The sequence below is a fragment of the Tachypleus tridentatus genome, chromosome 2 (assembly GCF_004210375.1).
Source record: "Tachypleus tridentatus isolate NWPU-2018 chromosome 2, ASM421037v1, whole genome shotgun sequence".
Lineage (NCBI taxonomy): Eukaryota > Metazoa > Arthropoda > Merostomata > Xiphosura > Limulidae > Tachypleus > Tachypleus tridentatus.
This window is the reverse complement of record NC_134826.1, coordinates 57,009,595-57,035,309: the sequence shown is the minus strand read 5'-3', so window position 1 is coordinate 57,035,309 and position 25,715 is coordinate 57,009,595. Positions and strand designations below refer to the sequence as shown.

Below are 25,715 nucleotides of genomic sequence, written 5' to 3'. Positions count from 1 at the left end.
TATATCTCAGGGTAAAAGTTGGTTTAAATTGATTAACCTTAGTATACTTTAAGCATACCAGCTTGTAATATTAGTGTGTGATATATATATTATGTAGTATAAGTGGTTTTAACTCAATAAATAAGGAAACAAATTAAAATTTTCTCGGAAATTAGAGATCGTTGCTTATTCATAGAATTTCTACAAGAAGTCTCCGAAGCAACATAAATGCTGCAATAAAAAGCATACAAAGAAGTAAATTGATACTAGTTGGATATATGTATATTTAGGTATTATTAACTACAAGTAACAAAGGTGGACTTATAAGTTAAGAGTATATTGGTCTTAATAAAATTTAGATAAACGTGTATCCTGACTTAGAACATGCATATTGCTGACTGATATTAATAAAAGTGGACAAACGTCTACCATAGGATATATACATATATATATATATATACGTAGTTTAAACAAACCTCTATTCTTCGATAGTGTGCAAAAGTGTTTGGACGAATATATTATTTTAAAACAAGTGGGCTGTTTGCTGGGTGAAAGGAAATAAAGTGACAATAAAAAGTGACATTTTATTTAAGTACCTTAAATAATTAAAGCAGTAAAACGTAAAATATTTAAAATCCGTTATTAAGTGACAATACATGACTTCCGTATATACTGACAACACAAATTATGTGTAAAGGCATCACACATACAATAGTGTGGAATGAAATGGAACATTTTGAAAAACGTATTTTTAATAATAAATAATAAAGTAAGGTAAGGAAACAAAATCATTTACTTTAGTCATTTATTGACAATACATGACAAGTACAGATTGTAAACACCTTATATAATATTGATTTCGAACATTACGAACCGTTCAACTTCAGTGAGTTAACTTCAGACGTTAATATTTCTTCGAAGACATTGTATATCTTCAACTGTGAGAAACACATGTGAGACTAGACAAGAATAAAACTAGCTAGCATTCCCACGAAGTAATGTGTACCTGTGTATTAACGTAGAATTAAGTTGCTTTCCATGAATTGCCGATAAAAGATTCAGTTCCAGGCAAAATGGAAGACTCAGTATTGTTTGTAAAGCTGTCGTATATAAATCATTATTTGTAATAACGGTTAAAATAATTTGTATTGTCGTTTTTGTATTAAAATATATTTGTATTAAGAAAGAAAATTGTGCATAATCTTGTTGGCAAATATAATAAAATTTGATACATATTGACATTCAATTAGCTTCTAAATTCCAATTTCTGGTTATTTGAAATCGTAGTACGTAAGGTGCGTAACATAATAAATCGGAGACTCGTCCAAGATAAATTATAATACGTAATATATTATTAAATAGTTTAAACCACCTATAGCTTGATATAATTGTATTATAAATTAGTTTAAACCAATTGATACTCTCTATATATATATTTTAGTGAAATTAAATAATTACATCCAAATGAAACTAAATGAGTAAACAAAATCATGAGGAAGGACTGCGTTAAAAACAGCAAATACCAACCTCTGATCAAGCCCACAACGTCCCATATTTGTATTATCCTTCACTGCCTGCAGACAGTTGTGGGAAGGTGACTACCCTCCCAAGTTAAAATAAGAATAAGAAAAAGATAAACATAAAAAGATTTATAAATAATGTTATTTACCATAAATTAATCACCAGAAAATCATAAATCCTATACGCTACAATACATATAAACATTATTTAATGGCAGTAATGAAAGTGAATTTATAAGCACAGAACATAGCATTTTTAATTTTCTTTTGAAACAAACAGATTTTTCAATGGTAACTACCACAAACCGATCTGTGGAGTCACTTGCGGGAAATAAAATGGGCCTCATCTTTGCCAACCTCTGGATCAGTACTCATGATGTGTCTTCGTCATATTTACGACATACTGAATATTACATCTACGCCAAAATAAAATTTAGAAACTTTCTACAAGTGATGTTCCAGAATAGCTGATTTTTTGTTTCTATATACTTAAGAACATTTAGTTAATTTTAAAACAAAATCATGCAATTAATCTTTGTATGTATCTAAAAATGTAACTAAGATGTGTATTTGTATGTCGTATTGTATGCATATGTAAATATCTGATACGGCACTCCCCTTTATCGACATTAACATATGCATACAATACGACCATCTGACCAATAGCACATATTATGAAGAAACAAATTTACACAATTATCTACATTTCGAATCTTCCCATCTATATAGTAACAAAAAATCAATATCTTACTCACAAATTCTACGACTACGTAAGCTATGTAATGATAATAATGAATATAATTGAAAATAAAATGACATGAAAACTTTTGTTTCACTAAAAGACTGCCCTCATTCTTTCATCCACAATGCAGTCATCAAAACGAATTATTATATCCAAGAACACTCAACCCTACCGAGAAAAAACACGCTGATCGTATTCCACTTATGCTAACATACCACCAGACCAACAAGAAGATCAAAGATGTTATGCTAAATAATCAAGCAGTACTTATTGAACACCCTAACATTAAATCTCATTTCAAGGACTCAACCAATACATCTTACAGGTTTTAAAAAAATCTAAAATAAATCCTGGAGCACAGAAACCTTAAACAAAAAATATGATACAACAGGCACTCGAACAAAGAAGAAAAACACAAATATGATAGCTGTTCATTTATGAACAGCACCACATATATTCCAAGAAAAACACAGTTCTAAACATACTGCAATGTTTTATATGCGTCACTGACTTTATCATTTACTGTATAATTTTCAAAAAAACACACTCAAATTTATACATTGGAGAAATAATGATCAAACCATATTAAACAGCAAAAAAAGATACACTTATATGCAAATATTTCATCATCAACAACCATACATTTGAGGTCTTTTCGATTCTTGGACGCCCCAGTGGCACAGCGATATATCTGCAGACTTACAACGGTAGAAACCAAGTTTCAATACCCATGAGCTTTGTGCTTAACTTCAAATAATAAGGTCATTGGAATTATTAGTGCTCCAACAGATATTTGCAAAGGTGAACAACTTAAAAGGAGGATAATCTACATCTAGGAACCCTCCAACCATCTACTGTTGCGATTCCCTGTGTATTAACCCATATCTTTGGTCAGTTCTTTAAACAGGAGAAACAATAATAAATTCAATATGATACAAAATAAGAACCTCACCTAGGATAAACGGTATGAAAATAAGCTGTTGATCTGAGGGTTAGCATTACAACCAAAGAGACTTAACGCACTTTAAGTTGATAAATATCAGCTCTGGGTGAGAGCAAACGACTCTAAATATAAATTTTATTTATTTAACTTGCATGGTACAAGGTAACAAACTTGGCATACACTTTAAAACAAACAAAAAGAAAACTATCTTTTGAAAATAATCGTGGTGGTTATTTTAAACTTCTATTTTGGAGACATGTTTTCACTAAATTAACAAATAGCGATTTAAATAACTGTTAAGGGAGCACATGTTATTGACATTTAGCAAAAATAAACAGAGCGTTGGCACGTAGTTTCAGAAGGAATTGAAAAATACGAAAATCGGTTCTTGAAAATGTTCCTTTCAAACACTATTAAAATTGTGGGTTGGCCCTATGGTAGAAATCTAGGTTTTGGAGATAGTGAGATGTGAATGCTTTATAAGACTGACAGTTAATCTCACAACGTGAATGATCGGTTGCTTTTGATTAGTTTTCTTCCTTCTCGGTGTTTCAAACTTAGGAACTATGATAGACAACTTTAATAGCTTTGCCTTATATAAAAAACATAAATACATTAAAGTAGTAAAGTAGAGTTACACTAACTTGAAAGAAAATAAAGACCAGTGAAGAAAAAACACGTCGTGAAAAATGCATGTCAAAACCTATAACAATCAAAGAAAAATTTTTGACAAATGTCCTTGAGAGAGAGAGTACGACAATTTTGATCTTGGATTTTGCACTCAGTTGAACTTCATTACTTCAGACTAGATTTTCACGAGTTATAGAAAAGTTCATTTCTTCAAAGCTGTTCCTTTTAATATATATTTATAATCTCAGAATGACTGGTGCTATAAACTGTGAAAGCGGGATCTGCAATGACGGATGTCCTTTTATATCTATTGAAAGAAATCAAACTCTAGGTTCAACCTATTCTTTGCCACAGCATGCTTATAAACAACCAATGAAATCCTATTATTCGTTAAACTGTCTTTAAATTAAGAATCGTTTGATTGTTATAGTTGGTTCAAATACACATCTTAGTTACATTTTTAGATACATACAAAGATTAATTGCATGATTTTGTTTTAAAATTAACTAAATGTTCTTAAGTATATAGAAACAAAAAATCAGCTATTCTGGAACATCACTTGTGGAACCATCGGAGATCCTAATTTGTAGCAACCGAAAGAGGATTTAATCCCAATATTGTAGATACAGCTGTTAAGAAATCAACTCTTGTGGTAATCACTAATCAAAATATTACTTTAAATCACAGTTATGAAAAAGTAAAAAGAAAGCTTTAATTTTGCCATATATTTCAGGTTTAATTAATAATTTATTTAAAGTGTTTGAAAAACAACAAATATTTTATCCTATATTTAAATCAATTTACAAGATGAAACATACTTTAGGTAATACGAAAGATGCAATTAATGGAAAACAACAGGAATCTATAAACTTGAATGTGAATGTAGAGATATTTATACTGGACTAACTAAACTTAATTTAAAATATTGTTTAATTGAGCATAAAGGATAAATGTGAAATACAAAAATAGAAAATTCAGTCATAACAGAACGTGTATATGAAACAAAACCTACTGTATTGTGGGGAAAATGCAATCAAAAGGTATTATAGTAAAAAATATTTGAGAATCCTTAAAAATAATTATATTTAAAAAGTATAGTGTGTTATTGAGATGAAGTTCCGGTGAATATGCAAAAAGTGTATGGTGACATTCTCTAAAATATTCACACGTGAATTGTAAACCTATACACAGATCATATGACCTATGTAGCAACAACAAAAAGAACGTATGAATAAGAGACAATGGTTTCTTACAACTCACTCCTAAAGGCGAGTTCTAACATCGAAACATGTAGAGTCAACTTTTTAGAGGTCAGAGATTGGCGTTAATTAAATTTTAATTGTTTACCTATTTTGATGTTGTGTATTATTTGCTATTTTAGAAAGAGAAGCAACAAAAAGTAAGGCAACAATGTAAGAAAGGGCAGGCCAACATTACAACACTTGGTGGTTTTGACACAGTAGAAACTCAAAGTGGATGTGGTCATCATTCTGCCCCTATCGTAAATTTCCATTTTATCTTGAGCACTCAAAATATCCATTTTGTTTTCAATACTTTTTATATTCCGAATTATTGCAGTTGAGTTTATTCTTGAGGTTAGTATGCATACTTTGAAATCTGATGGACCTACCTTTAAAATTATTTAACATATTATTCTTTAATCTTGTTGTCCAATTGTTTGCAGTAGCTAATTTTTATTTCATTTATTCCAAATTTCTCAAACTTTCTCACTACTGTGACGTTTCATTTAAACTACTCTTAATAATGTTTTTCTTTTTTAAGATTTCTCAATCTGCTTCCCAGCTTGCTGGAAATTATCCTTAGTTTCAAACAGCTCATTTTGTTCTTATTTTAAACGTAACTCTGATAATCTTTCTTTTGACTTTGTATCCTGTTAGAAACTCATTCCCACATCTAGGCCAGGGTAGTGCTTCCGTAAAGGCCAAAATTCTATTTCTATTTTTACCTGTTAATTACAGGACATCTTTGTTTCTGATAAAAGCATATCTGTTGACCAAATAAACTTTAAACGCTTTTTAAAAATTATTTATACTTTTAAGTAGTTCGTTTTAATTTACTCTTCAGTGCTCAGAAGTACGCTAAAAACTTGTGATTTGATACTCACGATTGGTACAACGAAGATATCCCACTGTATAGTTTTGAGTTAACAAGCTATCTACTAAGTACACCGAGGGAAATCGAACCCCTGATTTTAGCGTTAAATATCCGTAGACTTACAGCTGTACTAGCGAGGGATATAAAAAAAAAATTCTGATTGGACTACACAAAATTCAGTACGAACCTGTTCTTGTGTTCCCAGAGGCTGTAAAACTCACTCCTAGGGTAACTGCTTTGGAATAACCACAAGTCATTACAATTGCCAATAATATATTGTTGTGTTAGATATTGAATTAATAAATATTTAAACTTATGGTACGCATAAATATGTAGATTTCGAAAATAGTGCATTTAATAACAAAATCGATTAAAATTGTGTATGCAGAGTTTAAAAGTTCAGAAGTGTGGTACTCAGTTTATGTCATTATAATTATTTAACAAAGCCAATGTTTTTGATGGTGAGTTTTTATACCTTATGCACAGATACGATACGAATAAGAAGCATATTTCTGTGTTAGCTTTCATAAGTTCTAGCTGGGTTAAAATTTTACAGTTGTAAAATGTATATACCTCCTTTTGTCAATGATGACATGATAACCTAAACTGCATTGACAAACAGGTTCGGATTAAAGTTTTGTTTGTTTGTTTTGAATTTTGCGCAAAGCTCCTCGAGGGCCGTCCCTAATTTAGCAGTGTAAAACTAGAGAGAATGCAACTAGCTAGTCATCACCAGCTCTTGGGCTACTCTTTTACCAATGAATAATAGGATTGATTGTAACATTATAACGCTCCCACAGCTGAAAGGGCATGTGTGGTGCGACGGAGATTAGAACCCGCGATCCTCATATTAAGAGTCAAACGCCTTAACCCACCTGGCCATGTCGGGCCCAGGTTAAAGTGATAACATCGTTACATAAAGTTAATTATACATTTATTTGTATTACCACCCAAATGTAAAGTTTAGTTGATAAACTAATAAAAACCTGTACTTGGAATTAAATGCGTCATCTACAAAATACTTTATCTGGACCAAGTTCGTTACGCTTCCGAAAAATGAATAACCATACAAATGTTGCCTAAAATGTTATTTTAGAAAGACATGTTTGATGTAACAAAAGTGTATAAATATTGCATACTAACTCTTTGCGCTTTTCAACAAACTTAATCAGAGTTTCAACAAGAGTGGATGTAAACATATTTTCTATGGATATTACTAATTTTTGTTTGTTTCGAGATGTTTGTACAAGTCTCCTCATAAACTATCTGGATGTGTTAAGTGTTCAAAATTTGAAAATAATAGACTGAGAGGAAAGATAGCTAGTTAACAACACTCACTCACAATTTTTATCTGATCAAATATTGAGTGTCGATCGACATTTTTTTTAATGGTTCAAGTTCGGAGTGTAATGTTATTGAACCCGAAGGTGTATAGTTCAACGATAAACACGCTAAGTGTCTTTATGTTAGACTGGAGCATGTATTCACAGGGTCACACGTTTTTCATTTTTGGTATGACTTGTTTTAATACGTAGAAATGTTTTCAAGTAGTAAAGTGTTTTACAAATACAAAGTATGATATGGAGTACAGAAACATGGCAGGAACGAAGTAGATTGATAAGTGAATATTTGTTTCAAATTTATAACTCAAAGCTAATACATATATCATATCAGTTTCTTCATTACACTTGTACAATGATCTCGGATATCGATACTATATCACACAATTGGTTACAATAGATTATTAATCATCATTATTATGATCATAATTCTGGGAACTTAACGTTGAGGAACCTATAATAAGAAAAGAACATATGAAATATATATAGCTGTATGATCCCTATAATTGAAGTTTCTATTCTGTTTGACACTGCCATCTCTACATTATATTTACGTAATGTTTTCCTCTGACTGAAAACTAAGTTTATTCTAAGAATGTGTGTAATAAAATTTAATACTATGTATTGATTTTCATTTTTTTTATTTCCTCACTTCATTCATAATATAGGCGTTAACTGTGCAAATACATCTTGTATAGAGCATTGAGTATTCTAGATGTTATAGTCATCTATTATTGGTTGGTAATTATGGTTTTGCCCTGTATTTAAGCTTTTCATAAGAATAGCTGATATTTGTAAGAAAGCTAACTTCTAGGGATTAATGGCAACATTGTTTAAACTAAAATTATTAATATTATTTTTGCTTTTTCTAAGCATGGTTGCACTAAAGCCATTGTGAAACTTTACACACTTGTTGGCCAGTGTGGGAAAAAAAGAAACACGAAAACTTTGGCTCTTCCCACACCTTTAGTAAATTTTTAGGAGTTTCATAAGCTGTGAAATACTCATGAACAGTAAGCAGGTGTTCATAAGAGGCTATAACTCAACTTAGCAAATATTTGTAAACACCATAGAATAACAGATTGATTGAATTTGGCAGACATTTGTTTCCTTGACTCATCCCTAAACACTACTATACTCAATCATACACATTTTAAGACATGTTGATTCCTCATTTTGCAGCAAATACACACGTGATACATCGAGAGTCACCTTTCCTCTATTCTACAATTTAACTCTTACATGGTATAAATGCTGAAAAATTACAAAATTGTAATATTTTCTTTAGTAATAATGTTATTATTAAGTTAGCATCTCATTCTAGGGTTTGTTTGTTTAGAATTAAGCACAAAGCTATAAAATGGGTTTCTGTCTTTGCTTACCACAGGTATAACCCAGATTTTAGACGTGTGAGCCCACAGACATACTGCTGTGACAATGGGGGGCTACTTTTTAGGGAGTTACTATCAAGAAAACATGTTATACAGATATGAATCCCATTATTTAGATGAAAGGTAAATCTGTCTGTTTCCTGTGTTGAATAACTGTTTTCTTTACTCGAAGTTGCTTCATAACATTATACATTGCAAAAAGGTTGTGCTATCCTTCATGTAAGTTAAGATTTTATAAGTTAGACAAAAAGATTTAATACATTATATGGAAGAGTCAAATGTGGGTTAAAAATCAAAGTTTGTGATTAATTTTTACTGTAAAAAACAACACCTTCAATATATATGGTTTAGTCAACAGAAGTAACATCTACAATGTATGTTGTGTCATCAATAGAAACAAAGGCATTCATATATGCAGAAAGAATGTGTGACAGTACTCACACTAAATCACCAGTTTTTACAATTAATGAAATAAAAAATAATGCAGATAGGTACAATGAAACTTTTGTATTATAAACATTGAGAAATTTAGTTTTGTTTCCTTGTTGTGTTCCAAACATATTTTGGAAAAATTAATGAATGTTGCAGTTGAAAGGTACAGACCTACCAAAAGCAGGAAATTTGCTGAGCAATGCCACTGACTATCTTGTCACATTTTGAAATGAGTTGCAAGAAATCAATATGTATGAATTAAATTATCAGTAAAATGGGAAGGAGAAACAAAGTTTGAAGAACTGAGCAGGACAAAAGTAAAATATAATATTGAGGAGTTATATGAATGACTTGCTAAGTCAGAAAGCTTTACAGAGTTGAACAAGTTTCACAGTTTGTAGATGCAACTGAACAGCTTTCCAAGTAATTTAAAAGCTTATGGGCAGTTGCATATAATTTCAGAGTAATCAAGCCAAGTACACTTGTTTCTGCAAGTGATGATGGCATACATAAAGTTGCTAGAAATTTTCCAACAGAGATATTTCTCCTGCTTTTCATAACTGCTGCCAATAACTTGTTAGCATTCATCTTTCCAGAAGTTTGAACTGTATTTATCATAAAAATACCTAAGGAGTACTATGGAAAAGGAGGGTTTTAATAGATTGGAAGTATTATCCACTGAAAATGAAGGAACCAGTAAACTAATCCTGCAGCAGATAATTTATAACTTTGCCAAATGAGAAACATACAAAATGGCAAATTACCAGAAAACCTGTATAATTTTCTCTTGTACATAATTGTTCTACTGTTTCACATACACTGGTATTTCAAGAATTAAATGTTATTAAGTTTCAAAATGTTGAAGTGTTGTTTATAAATTTTATTTGTAAAAAAATTAACAGGGTTATGAATAAGGAGCCTACAGTAAAAACCAGCTCATTCTACCTGAATACAAACAACAACAAAATATTAACTAAATTATATGTGAAGCATCTGGTAAAATAGTACATCAAAGAAATGAAACAGAAATAAAACTAAAAGTATTTTTGCATTTAAATATTGGTGGATTAGTCACAACTCAAAATATCTTACTTACAATATTTGAAATTTTCACACTGTGAACATCATGTAAAAGTAACAATAGCTGATCATGATTTTATGCAATTTTATATTATGATTGTTAATATTTTCAAAATACATTATGATTTACAAATGAAAGAGATAAACTATTTAAGCACATTATATGTGTACATATCTTTTATCCATGTAGAAATATAGTTACATGTACATACTAACACAATGGTTTATGAAAATCAATGTTGCACTACAGCCATTTTTAATTAAAAATCAAATTACAGAGATAGAAACAATAAAGTCTTCATACTCTGATATATAATTTAATAAGCAAAACACTAACCAGAATGTTTATGGACATTTTTTTGCTGTTCTCAGCACTGCATGTGCAACCCTGAATTACATATTTGTGGGTTCCACATATGTCATTCAGTTTGCTTCATGTAGAACCTGAATCTTCATTTTTAAGCAGAAGCTATACAGACTTTTAAAAGAGTTAGATGTTCAACTTTAAGCCATCTGTCCATAAATATAACATGTACCATTTACTACTGAATACACAAAACAAAATACTTTGAATCACATGTTCAACATGTAGTTACAGCCTTTATTCTATGTTCATGAACAATTACAATTTGACTCTTACAATTGAAAATGCCATCTGTGGAGTTATTGTAGTAGGTGTTACAACTTTGATTTCCTAGGTCTTTGGTACAGTAATCATGATATCCACAATCATAGACAATATTAATAATGTACATTACTCACAATCTAGAATCTATATTCAAGAATGTACTGTATAAAGTTGAAACACTGATTAAAAAATGTTAGGAAGGAGGAGGATACACAATTATCAACAGATATGTCCCAATTAATAGGCCCAGTAACAGCCATGAAATATAAAATTCACTGCAAGGCTTCACTGGTTCAGGTTTGTTTGCACACAGTGAAGATAGGACCTGGACAGTATGAACAACCTTGGTCACTTCCTCTTGCAATACTCTCTCTTTCTCCTTAATTAGTTCTTTCTGAAATGAGAAACTAAAGAAATATATCTGAGCAACACAATCCCTTTACATTAACTATTTGTGCAGAATCCACTTTCCTTTATAATTTACCTTTAAACAAACTGAAAACTTTACATTAAATTTCTTCAATAAAAAAATAAGTATAATATTATTTTAAAACTATTTACCTAAAAATAAGCAAAATAAAGTGCCACATAGGGTAAATCATTTCATAATTTATCATCACAGGCAAAAAAATAAAAATATTTTGCCACAACAATAGAGCATGAAGTCACAATTTCATGAAACTAAATATTACATTAACTGGTTGGATTTTCTTTCAATATGCAAAGTAAAATTTGTTTTTTATTTCTGGAGATATAATTTATTGTCAACAAAAAACTTATAAAATGTATGAGGAAAGTAAAGCAGAAAGTTGTTATAAAAGGAGTTCTATCAAACTAGATTAATGTCACAAAAGTGTACTTTAAGAGTTCAGTGTTGAGACCTTTGATCTTTTTCTTTATGTCAATGACCCAGGAAAAATGTCAATAAAGAGCTTAAACCTGCTGATAACAGTATGGCTTTCAGTGTTTCTGGCTGTAAAGAGAATGTTGTTGCTTTGCAAAAGGATTAATATCTATTAGTCAGTTGGCTGAATAACTGTTTGATGTCTTTTAATTGTAATAAATAAAAGATAATTATGCAGGATATCACTTTCAGCAAGATAAAACTTTATTCTACTCTGATAGGTCCCTGTGAGAAAGAAAAACAGATCTCATTCCTGATATTCAATAGTGGTGGAAGATGTGGGCCATTTCCTGAAGGGTTTAAGGCAAGTAGCTGCTTGGATGGCTTAGTCTATAGAACAGATTAAATAATGTCTGATTTTGAGTCTGGACTGTCAAACTCTGGATTCTATGAATGGTACTGTAGTGTACCCTGCAACTGCTTCAGTGGATTGAGAAGATATTTGCATTATACGTTTGTGAAGAAGCTTCCCAGTGAGATGATGAAACATCTTACAAATGCAGTTTATGGTCTTACAATGTATGAAGTGGTAAGTTTGAACTAGTTACAGAGAAAAAGCCTGCAGAGACAGTTGTTGTGGCTATACCTCAAACAGACAACCCAATCCATGGACCCACATCAAACCAAGCTCAAGTCATGCCAAGGATTAACCAGCCAGACACTTATTTCAGCACTGCAATGCAACCATGGCAGTTCTACCATGGTTTTCATGCTGCAGCCTATGCCAATGATGCCTCTTCCAAGACATCTTCTTGGGAGAGAGAGAAGCAAAGTGATTGCTTTGCTTGTGGAGCATTGGGTCACATTTGTGTGCACTAGACATACCCTGTCATGCAGCAAAGTAGGCAAGGGTATTGATTTTGACCAACAGTTCAGCAGAGGTAAATGTGTCCACACTATAACTTTGGAAAATGAATAGAGCCCACATCAGGCTTGGACAGGAGTAACTTGCACTATGAGATTTACTTGTCAGTCACACCCTATAGAGCTGGATGGATCTTGGTATGTAGCTATCAGAATATAAGAGTGAAAGCAGAGTCTGTTGGTCTTATATGAATGGCTAGAACATTCAAAGATTTCATGATACACTGAACATGCAGAGTAAAACCTTCTCTTTTGTTTGTTGAAACATACTTTATTGTTGCAGAGATAAATTATTTGTGAATGGATAAGTAAATCTTTAACTGTATATAGGAAGCATTGCTAACAGAACAATTGTACTTCTTGACAACTTCAGTTCTAGAATTAACATACTTGAGATGGATATATTGTAGAACTTATCAGTCAATTTCACCCTTGCAATTGTTGAAATTCTGTGGAAGAGTTACCTGAAGTTGGCCAAACAAAGCCCAGGAAAAGTGAATAGTACATGTATAAGGGAGAGGAAGTCACAGAACGTCATGTAAACAAGTAATATTTCATTATTTACTGCAGATGAAGTGTGGTATGTCTTGTTTTAGAGTACCTGTTTCTGTAAAGAAAGCAAGCAGCATTAGCTTGAGCAGTTATTTATCTGAGGAGAAATGAAGTCCTGGTGTTTTTCTGCATTTAATTTTGTGGACTTTAGAAACACTAAATAAAGGACCAATATCTAGAATAAAAGTTCGTGGTCATGCAACAAGGTAAAAATCTGGCCAACTCATATTGGAGAAAGCAGCACAGATGCAAGTATCCTATATATATATAAAAAGGCTGATATGGGTAGAGAAAGCACTATGCAGAGGAGTGAACAATGGTTTGACCTTCTTCGGTCAAAACATTCACTCCTGTACATAGTGCTTTCTCTACCCATACCAGCCTTTTTTATATATATATTTTTCTTTACAAGTGGGTTTTATCGTTATCACGGATTACCAAGTAGCCTATAGTACTTGTATGGATAGCTGACAGTTCAGGAAATTGTACTGACTGTGTTTATTAACTACTGAGCCTATGTTGAAGCTAATGATCCATAAAGCTTTGAGGTGTGAGATTCTACAAATTCTGAATAACATAAAAACTTATGGGTACCAAGGTGTTAACAACACTTGAGCTAACAGATGATGGCAATTCTACTGGCCACAATCAAATTGGTATGCTTAAAGATGGAATCAGCACTGCCCTAGATGTGTATCATTTGAAGAAAAAGCTGGACTAAACAGCAGAGAATTGTTACTGCTTCCCTATTAAATAATAGTCCTGGACACTGCTAGTCCACTTTTGGAAATGGAATACAGTTTTCAATATATATTCATCTTCATGAAGTGGGGCATGGCTTTGGTAGATTAATTAGCACAAATCATGGCTGGCACACTGGCAAAGCACTTGGTAAACCAGTCTGGAATATTGCAGGAGGTATACACAACTCAGAGAGCTAATTTCAACAACCATTTTCTGAGTTGTTTAAAGTGTTGGGTGAAGTGATGGTTTAACAGAATGGATAAAACAAGCTTATCAAGTGTATTCTTGCCAATTTTGTTAATTCCAGTTAAAGTAACCAGGACAAGTATTTACCATACATCATGATGGTGTATAACAAAACTGAATAAAGATCTTCATGTTCTTCATGAAATGTATTCATGTTTAGGCAAAAATCCTACTCCTTGTCAACATGAAATATAGTCTACCCTTAGGCCTGATGTTCTAATTTCTACAAGAATATTTGAAGTTGTTGAAGTGAGTGATAGTTGAGGCAAAAACGTCTGTACATCAACAACTATAAAATGCTTCCATTATATCAAAATAAGTGTACAATAAAATAATAAGAATATAAACATACCAGTGTAGAGAATGAATGTAGCTTTAATACATCCCAGAAGCATTGAATCTTATTATTATGACTTTAAATTGTATAGTGAAATTTGTTTTAGTTGTTCCTATGTTAAATTATAATTTGAGCTGTATAATTTCTTTGTTGGGTATTTTGATTTATAATGTGAAAATTATCTATTATTTATCAATGTAAGAGGGTTTTCCCATTACTGTGCACTAATTCTCTATTAATGATTTATCTTGTGAAGTAATATATATTATTGTTGTTTTTATCTGGTTTGCATATGTCTTACAGTTGTGAAAGAAAGTTACAGCCTGTATAAATTTAATTGGTTCTGAAACTGACTTAAGAAAAAGCACTAGCCTGAAAAGTTTGAGGAGGAAAATGTGGTAAGCAAGCAAAATGCATTTTCTACATTTGTATTTCAATGTAGAACTTTTACAAACTTTTATATTATGTGGTTTCCACAAAAAACATTAAGAAAGTTATTATGTTGGTTAGATAGTTGTTTGGTATTTATTGGTGCAAAACAGCTAGGCTATCTGTGCCAAACAACCACTAAAAACACTAAAAGTAAACTTACTCTAAAATGCAAAAATTAATTGAGTTGAAACAAAACAATCTACAAAATCTGAATAAAAGATTTAAACAGAATTAAAAAGGCCAATGATTTGTAGAAAGTTAAAAACACAAGGAAGTTGGACAGTGTTATCATCACCAGTGACACTGCCCAACATCAGCAGAAAACTCATAGAAAAGACATGTCTAAAATGGTGATGTCACTTACAGTCACAACAAAAGAACAACAGTAAAATGTGGACTATTGTGACTTGAGTGCATCAATCCCAGATAAAAGAAAATGATGAGGTAAAACTTGTGACCAATGAACAGCCTTGTTGGGACAACTTCCACTTTCTAATCCTGATAGAAATGAGATTGCCAAAGAACAACAGAAGGTTTGACTTGGTAAAGCTTGTTACAATGTTGCTCACTTCAAGTTGATTGCCAATTGGTGCTAACCATAGCCTTTAATACAGGACTGCAGTCCATAGACAGAATAGGTATGGCTGTGATGGCACCAAAGCAGACGGACTTTGCTGTGGTGTCAGCAAACTCGTTCCCATGAATATTGACATGGCCAGGTATCCAGAAAAACTGGATATGAATAGAAGATAGAGAAAAATGAGCCAGCCATTATTTAATATTGATGAGAACAGGGTAAGAACTAATATTAAGAGATTCCAGGGCCAATAAAGGGCTAAGAGAGTCAGCTCAAATAGTACAATCTATGTACTGCATAGCTTTTACATGATTCAAGGCAAGAGAAATGGCATACAACTTGTCAAGTGAATACAGATATTGTAGAGTGGATTCTGTGAGTAACCACTGAGCCACAACAAACCATGGCAGAGCCACAGAATCATCCAATTTCAAACCATCTGTATAAATGGGAATGGAAGAATGGTTTGATAGATGCTCAGCAAACAGAAGACAGTATTTCCAATCAGGAGTATCCACCTTCCTCAGATACCTCAACTTAAGGTGATAGGTGGGTCATAGATTCCTAACTGGTGATATATGTACCCTATCCCAAAGTCAAGGCATTTATGAAGAGAATGAAGGTAGTAGTAGAGGAACTCAAATTTTTGCAGCATCCTGACTTAACAACTCCTCAAGATCAAATAATGATACCAATTAAGGGAACTAGGGAAACCATGAAATAGACAATTAAGACTTATGGTAACTTAAAGACCAATGAAAGGATCATGTGTGTTTCCATTCTAAAGGAACAAAGGATTCAAGTGATGCCTTCATTCCCAGAAAAGAACCATCTGTGCAGTAGGGAAAAAGAGGTGAATAATAGTGTGCCATTCTATTCTATAGCATTCAGGTTGATGGAGATAAGAGATAAAAAATAAAATACTCAGGCTATGACATATTAAATGACATATTAAATCAAAACAAGAATAGATAATGTAGACCTGAAAGAATAGCCTGCATGAGTTGTATTTAAAAGCAGAATTAGGTTGTGATGGTCCAACAATTGACAAGATGCTGTTAGCAGTAACTAGTTGTATAAGAAATTATGTGTGCACATTACAATTGATTGAATAAAATAAGAAAACTCATAAAATACAGCAGAACATATATTAAACCTGTGCGAGGATAAATAAAAAAAACAAATGAAACTGCCATACCTGACCCTTGTGCACCACTAACACTGATAGTGGTGGGACTCCATTGCTAAGGAAAACTGCAGACAGGAGCCAACTACAATGAAAATGGACATCTACAATCCCAGTCAAAAGAACAACAGAGACTAGACACCAATATCCTGTCTTAATAGACCCAACAATTAACAGGAATAAAACTCTGAAGAACTAGCCTGATACCCTCACTACCTCCAGATCAACCAATCAGATAGCTCTAAAACCAAGTTCCAAATCTCAATGAACTGCAGGAGATAGAAACCCTACATGTTGGGTGTATAATAGTGGGAAGATGTGAACTGAACGAACAGTTATGACTGAAGGACCAGCACGACTAGAAAATCTTGGAGCTGAGCTCCAAGGGCATATGAAGATATAAAATAAACAATGATGCTGCTCGTGATCTGACTAAACAGTGGAAGCCTTGAATATAGATAAAATATATTCTGTAGGAGCTGATGAAATTAAAACTACAACAACAACAACTGGGAGGAATTTTAAAAACCAAAAATATGTTATTCTTACCAGAAACATGAATTGTAAATGGCAAATAATTACAATTCACTTACTTGGTTTGATTTACATCCAGTTGTTCTTCATGAAAATGTATGATATATAAATGCTAGATTACTGCTATGTCTGTTTTTTCTCCACCATTCTGATGACTCCTGGTATTGGCACTGGATATAATAGCTACTGTGTGTTTAACATATTCTAGTATATTCCACTTGGCTTTCATTCATGGATTCTTAGAAATACTAAATTATTCAAGATAAATACTTAAAACTCACTTTTTCTAATTTATTAGTGCTTTCCTTATCTTCTCCAGCTTTGCTTGATCTAGTTTTTATTATAAAATCATGATGATAAAGTAGAGGAGATATCTTCTTAGAACCTGTAGGGAATAAGATTAGTTTCATACGAATCAGTAGTACTAGATGATTTTTTGGCATTCTTCTTAATGACAAGAAACCCACTTGAAATAAAAATTTATCTCAGAATGGCTGGTATGGGTATTAACACTTTTACTGACAAGGAGAGAACAATGTTTCGACCTTCCTAGGTCATCTTTAGGTTAAGAAAGAGAGAGTGTTTGAAACCAAACATAAGAAACCAAATAAACACAGCCACAAAGTTATACTCAACTGGTAATGATGCAACCAACACTTCATCAACATCAACAAATTTCCTCAAAAAAACTGTGGAAAAAAGTATACGCACACACCTACACCAACAACAGACAAACAACAATAAATCCCAAGATACAACAAACTACAAAACCTTATACTGCTGCATATCATATGTTCCCGACATCAGCGAAAAAATAACCAACATTTGGAAAAAACTTATAACAAAACACAACATTGTAGTAAACACCAAATTTATTCAAAAACCAGGTACAAAACTAAAGTCCACACTATGTAAAAACTACACTGACAAACACAACACCAACATAATTTATAAAATACGATGAACCAGCTGCCACGACTGCTATATTGGAGAAACAAGAACATAAAATAACACCTTCACACATTTTTGAGCACTGCAAATCAAATAAACACAACATAACCATAGAAAACACCCAGATATTAAGTAAGAAAACAAATATAAACAAACACAAAATCAAAGAAGCCCTACTTACACAACAACCAAAACCAAAATTATATTAGAGTGAAAGAACACCTTTATACCTATACTAATTAATAACGTAACATCCACCTGCAACACCTCCTACAATCTGGTACTCATTTATACTCTCATCCCTAAGACATGTGTCCATCAGCGGTCACATTCAAACACTCTCTCTTTCTTAACCTGAAAATGACCTACGAAGGTCAAAACGTTGTTCTCTCCTTATTAGTAAAGGTGTTGATACCTATACCAGCCGTTCCAGAATACATTTTTGACAATCTTCTCTTCTTTGAGATGATGTAGCAAATTTTAAACTATTTAAATTATTATCAAATTAAATTACACTGCTTCTTTTTTCAAAAATTCAAACTAAATTATGATTATTACATTCATCAAAAAGCAGAATATCACATGAATGACATCTTACGTTTTGCTACATTTATCACGAAATGAAACTAATTGATTTTTTGACAATCTCATTTTTAAGGAAATATTTTTATATTCATTTATTGTCATACTGCTGAAAATGCACTTAAGAGTTAACACTATGGATCGATTTAACTTGTAATTAAGTTTGATTACAAATGGGATTTCAAATGTAAAATGTAAAAAAAACAACAAAAAAAAACAATGAATTCCTCCCTAAGTTGATGAGTTTCATTGATTAAGTTTGGGTTAACACTTCTGTGTTGTTAAATATTTTTTAAAGATATTATGGGTAAATATAGTCTAAATATATTTTATTTGAAGTTCAGACTTGTTAAAAATGGTATTATCCAAGTTTCCTGAGCAAGGAGCATGAATTCATATACATTTCAGTGTTGTACAATAGTAACAATTAACGCCTAGATTATATAACTTAGATCAAATCTAATATTAAAGATTTAGATTTACATGTAAGGTTGTATTTGTAATTTAATATCGAGAACCCAACACATGAACATGTAAAATGCCAAAGAAAACTTGCTCCAACAACAACAAAAAGTGCCTAAGTAACCAAAACAAATTTCTTTTGTCTAAAAAAATATAAGATACTGGCACAACATATATTCTGTCCAGTCAAAAATAGTTTGGCCTTTCTGAAAAATAGTACCATGATTTCTTAATAAAATGCACTAAACTAAAATTGCCATTATTACACTCATTAACTGCCAGTACAACCATACCATGATGTATTAGTAGATATAAAACTGTTTGTAACTGTGTTTTTTGGTTACAATAATTATTATCAAATATGATTTATAAATCAGTCCCTATTTAAATAACTTTAAATATTTTAGATTTAAGTATTTTAGATGAAAAGATAACTCACCAAGATGTAAATTTGTTCCATTTGTCTTTAGTTTAAATTGATGAGCTTGAAATATTTCCTTCTGGCTATTCAACATAACATTGTTGTTATTCATATTCTCTTCACAAATTAAAGAATACTTATAGTCCATGGTGAACTGGTTAAAAGAGAAAAAACGAAGATGCAGAAATCTGTATTACTCTGAGTATGAAACTATTTTAACAAAAATTTATATAATAATTTCAGTTGCACTTATATTATCAAGTTTTTATTTAATTCCATTCTCTTGTTGTCTTTATATAATATTCAAAGTTGATATTTTCTTATGTTTGGCTATATTTCACTTTGTTTTGTTCATTCCTATTTAATAAAAATATTTGGATTTTAGAAAATAATTCACAACATGGAGCAGTTATTAAATTTAGATAAAAGTTCATGTTCCATTCTGCATTTACTTAACTGATCTTTTATGACTTTTAACAATTCTTATTTTTAAGTTTAGATAGAAAATCAAGGGAAAATGTTTCCACACAAGCTATTTGGGTCATTATCTCACTACACTTAGGTCAAGAAGTTTATCTCTCTTAATGTTTATCTCACACAGTTAATGATAAATTAATAAATTTTTTAACCTTTATATATCACTATGAAAAGAAGGTACAATTGTAGGTAACTGATCATGAGAGGAATTGTTAAAATAATATATGTGTTGATTATTTAAACTGGTGACATCTGAAGCTTAGTTTCAAAGACATAACAGTATAAAATGCTTGAAGTTTTGTTTTGTCAAAATTAAAGTATAATAATGATAAATAATCAATTTATGGGATACACTTCAAAATAATTAAAAAAATATTAAATACAAGGTATTTTCAGTTGGTGACAAACTTACAGCAAGGCCAGTCTATTATATAATTATATTAATAACTAGTTTTTAGGCATTATATTTTTAAATTGTAAAAATATTAGAAAAACAGTTATTTTAAAATGACATCTTTCTATTAAACCTGACATATGATTGGAATTACAATTACATAATTCTTACGATAATTTCTGTTCCATAAATATATTGTTTCTTTTAAAGCCTGTGTTTCAAATATCTTTTACTTTGTCAAAAGTTTTAAGAATGGCACACTTTTATCATCTCTCCCACAATAACAACATTTTCTTGCAGAATTTAACAATGCATTTTATTTGTTTTATACTTCTATGTAATTGTTATTCTGAACAAAAGTTCCTATTTATTGTGGATCATCTCTATTACTTAATACTCTACATTACAATGCCCTGTGGTATATTCATGTGAACTGAATATAAGTTTGAACATCTGTCATCAATGAATAGGTCCATTAAATGACAGAAGATTTCCATAACTGAGTTGTCATATTAAATGAATTAACTAGACTAGATAAAATGAAATACACAGTCTTTATTACCATAAATGCAAAACATAAACACATTGCACATAATTTTATGGAATCATGAACTGTTGTTTTACTGGACTCTGTTAGATATACATGACTATTTAATACAAGTATTATGATATAGATAGTTTCTATAGAAGAAGTGTTAAATTTAATTATTTCTAAAGTGATAATTTATCACAAGTTTTGTAGTTTAATAGTTATGAATTGGTGATTCTTAAGTTATTCTCCTGTTACTAGAAAGTTTCTATTATCATTTTAATTAAGCATTGTTAAGGTATAAACATTCATCAAAAATGTAATTAGAAATACAGATCCAGACAGAGTGATTCTGAGTTTAGCCATAAACATAATAGAATAGAAGAAAAATTAGCTTGTCTTTTCATTTTCATTCAAAAGTAACTGAACTAGTTTGTGTGCACTTGGACAAAAAAGATTAAATTATTTAAAGCTCTGTATACAATCATAATAACCAACAGTGTAATGAAATTTTGTATATACATTTAACTTGTTTCAGTATATTATTTTAAAGCGAGTTGTGTGCTGTTTGTTTATTGTTGAAATTTATCACCAACAAATTACACATACCTATTCTAAAGAATCCAGCTCTTACATAAAACCTGACAAGACTTTATTTAAGTTGATTCTCATTCAAGAATGTGTCCCAGCCTACTTAATCCCAGATTTCATTCCTATTACAACAGGTGGTACTGTAATGTCTATACATCAGCTGAATAATAACTGAAGGACATAGTTATCAGCATTCTTACACAAGTTTGCATTGTCCTATACGGATAGTAGTACCTACTTCAAGAATAACAAAGGAGTAAAACTATCTTGAAACAAGGTTAACTTAATAGTTTTTCTCATCTGTGTGTTATGTGAAACCAGCAAATATTCAGAACAATAAATTAATTAAGAATAAATATTATGTAAAGATATAAAACCAAAGAATATTTATATACCTCATTTTCCCATCTCTCATACTCTAGGCTTATCCAAAGCCAACAATTAACTTTAGTATTACTATAAACCTTAAAATTGCAATGGCTGAGAATAGAGCCCCTTCTGGAATAAACAATGACTCTCACACATAATTACAAAAATAAACTGTTTAACAATTATAAAGCCAAATGTGAAACATTTTACCAAAGATGAAAACACATTGAAAACCTTTAAACAACAACAAAAAAACAAACAAATATAATTGAAGGAGATTAGGATGACCTGTGCTGCAAGTTCAAAACTTACACAAAACTTCCTGTACAGATACAGCTCATTAACAACATTATTCATGTTAAATCCTTTAACACTGATCAAACATGACACAAAACACATTCTGATAATGAAGCAAACTTTAGGGAGACAAAGATATTTAACAATTAATTAATCTGTTAATATTGTCTTAAACCATGAAATAAATGCTTAAACACTGAATCAAAAATGCTAAAGTTAATCAAATTCTTGAAACACAATATCAGATTTTAACATAACATGGAATATCATAACATGCCTTTTTAATAGGTTGGAATAAAACAAAATTGAATACCTACTACACAATTTACAAACAAAATATATTCATCGCTCACATTATAGTCATATCTTTAAGAAAAAGAAACTTCAGTTTAAACACTTTACTTCAAATACATAAAACACAGATAAAAAGAACCATTAATAAAAATAAGTATAGACACAATATTAAGAAACCTTTCTAAATCAATAGGTTTAATACAATCAAGACTTTCAGTTTTTAAAATTTTAAAAATTATTTTGTATACATAACAGTAAACAATGAGAATACATACTGAATCCTTTCAGACTAATCATCAAAATAAGATTACATTATTATGTAATCAAAATAAAATGTTTCCACATTGAAAACTAATAAACTTACAAATACAGAAAGGCAATCTCTAACAATTTAATGATAGATATGCTACAAAACTGCATCCACAGCATGCAAATTTCAATTGACCCCTTGACAATGTCAATAACGCTAGCCAAAACTATCATAAACAAAAAAAGGCAGAAGTATCTTTATGTACACAACATTTTATTCAAATAAAACACTAAGGAAATAATAAACAATCATAAATATGTAAAGATACACATGTATATAAGTATTATTTGAAATAAAATAAAATAAAACATTTGATAAATACAATCACCTAATGCAGCCCTGCAAATATATCTCTTGGTAGATGCCACAATCTGCAACAAAGTGGGGTTATCTGTTATGATGGTAGTTGTAGTGGTCAAGAAAACTACACTTCAATACCACTGGGTTACCTCTTAGGTCCTTTTCAATGGACCTGCATAGGCTTCAAAGTACATTACAAGGGAAACTGCCTCTGCAAGAATGAGATGGTTTTCCACACCCAGGTGGTGTTATGTCATTTTACTGGGTAATTCTGTGGACATCCTCACAGGTTAATCTTTATTATGTTTTATGTTTTATAATTTATCTTGGATGATTTCTGATTTATTATGTTATGTACATTACACTTTACAATTTCAAATAACAGGAAATTTTAACTTTAATTTAGATGAAATGTATCAAAGTTATGATATTTGCCAACAAAATTGATAAACACTATTTTCTTTCTTAACACAATAATGATTTAAACACAACAGTTTTACCAACTTGCAGAAAATACTGAGTCTTATATCTGACTCACAAATAGCAAAGTAATTCTACATTGATACACAGCTGCTCTTCACTTGGTGGGAATGCTAGCTAGTGCTATTCTTGTGTAGTGTCACATAAGTTTCTAGTTGAAGTTATATAATGTCTTCATGGAAATACTAATGTATGAAGTTAATTATTCAAGGTTGAATGGTTCATAATATTCAAAATCTACCTGGTGAAATATCCGTAGTTTTCAGATTAATAAGCATTTATCACAATTATATCTTCCAAGATCTATAGTATACTAACTGTAGTGACCCAACAATATATTAAACTGCCTCTCCATATGTTGATTTATAAACTTTAAGGTGACATTTTTGAAAATTCACTTGGCAACAATACTGGCTATCACTATTATTACATACACACCTAATTACATTGTTAATTCTTACATTTGAGAATTTTCTACAAATTTAGAGGACAGGTGAAACTTTTGCAATACACAAATGAATTTCTAAATATATATTGAAATGAAACAAATACAATAGTAAAATAAATAAATAATAGTAAATCCATTACACATGCAAATGGTAAAGATCATCTACATCAAGTGTTTTCCAATGGTTTGAGCTTTTTGCACAAAATAGTTACAACTGTTTTGACAGTTTCATAAATGGTTCTCATCTAGGTGTTCATCATAGTTTAGGGCCAAACTATCTAGACTCAGAATCAAAAATTAGATGGCTTGTTCTGGAGTCCATACATTTTGGTTCCAATTTTCTTTGAATGTCAGTGGAGTGATTTACTTTACCTCAGTTATGAAGGCCCAAGATCATAACCAGAATCTATCTCACTTTTTTATCAAGATGTCCTTAACACCAGCAACACAGCATAATAGCAATTTTTAGGTGTTATGACACTCCGAGAAGCAGTAGGCTCCCGATCCAGGATGGTAAAGCAACAAATAGGTCTTGGCAGTACAATCATTGATTCTACTGGACTTCAAGCTCCCCCTTTGATCATATTCAACCTCAGAGTAATCTTCTGATTTAAAGAAGCTCAATCCTGCCTCATGATCCATTCACTTTATCCAATGCCATCTCATATTCTGGTAAGATGGCTCTGGTTGATAGATGGTGTTTTCCAATGGTGCTTCTAACCTCTTTCCATTCCCATGTAGCTGTAACTAACTACAGCCATGCCTCAGCTACTCTGATTGGTATTAGTCTGAGTGTTCTGTACCTCATACAGTCTTAGACCCACCAGAAACATTAAACCACTTCACAAATCTATTTTGTTTCCTTGCACCTAAGTTAATCCTTGGAGATAAAAGTGATCAACAGGAAGAACTCAATCAATAACTCTGGGTGCTTCATATATTCACAGCTCTATTGCCTATTATTAGTTCATAATAAGATCCAGGTCATGGATCTCCTTAGCATTTGCAAATGTCCAACACCTAGACAAGAACTTTTAGACCTGATAACTGTCTTAGACAATCACCTCCATTTAGTGAATGATTGTCTCTAATCTCCAAGTTATATGTCTTAGTTATCAAGTTCAAGTAAGTGGCTGTACATGCTTTAGCAACTAATAAGAAATTACACAAGAATAATAATCTGCAGTTATGGCACTAAAATCTTTCCTTATCCATCCTCTGTGGTCTATTGTGCTTCACTGAGTAGGTAAACTAAATAACAGGAGATTTACTCAAGATAACAGTGACTGAAAAATACCTAAACTCTTACTTCAATAGATCTCAATGTTAAATGAAATAACTAGACTGTATACAAAATGAAATGTGAAATGCACAATCTTTATTGGCACAAATGTGAACACAAACATAATGCATGTACTTAATTTTATGGTACAACAGAGTGTTTCTTTTACTAGACTCTCTCTTCAAGCCACTTTTCCTTCAAGCTTGTGTTTCAAACTGCTTAAACCAAGGTTTCTCATATTTAGAGAAACCTCATATTTGTTCAATATGACATGTGCTACCACATAATCGGTCTTCTTCATTATATATTCACAGTGCTGTACCTTCTATATCTATCATCTGAACAACTGCTG

At 31.3% G+C, this 25,715-nt stretch overlaps 1 protein-coding gene across 2 annotated transcripts in view; it reads right to left on the bottom strand.

Moving 5' to 3' along the window:
- Positions 1-7,428: 7,428 nt before the first annotated feature.
- LOC143243905 (leucine-rich repeat and calponin homology domain-containing protein 1-like) overlaps positions 7,429-25,715 on the bottom strand; it is a 74,004-nt gene continuing 55,717 nt past the window's right edge. For both annotated transcript variants that reach the window (XM_076487674.1, XM_076487675.1), the window contains exons 8-10: positions 19,611-19,746; positions 17,458-17,561; positions 7,429-11,194 (exon numbers count right to left, since the gene is read on the bottom strand). In XM_076487674.1, coding sequence (XP_076343789.1) covers positions 10,994-11,194; positions 17,458-17,561; positions 19,611-19,746 — 441 coding nt within the window. In that variant the 3' untranslated portion in view covers positions 7,429-10,993. The remainder of the gene's footprint in view (positions 11,195-17,457; positions 17,562-19,610; positions 19,747-25,715) is intronic.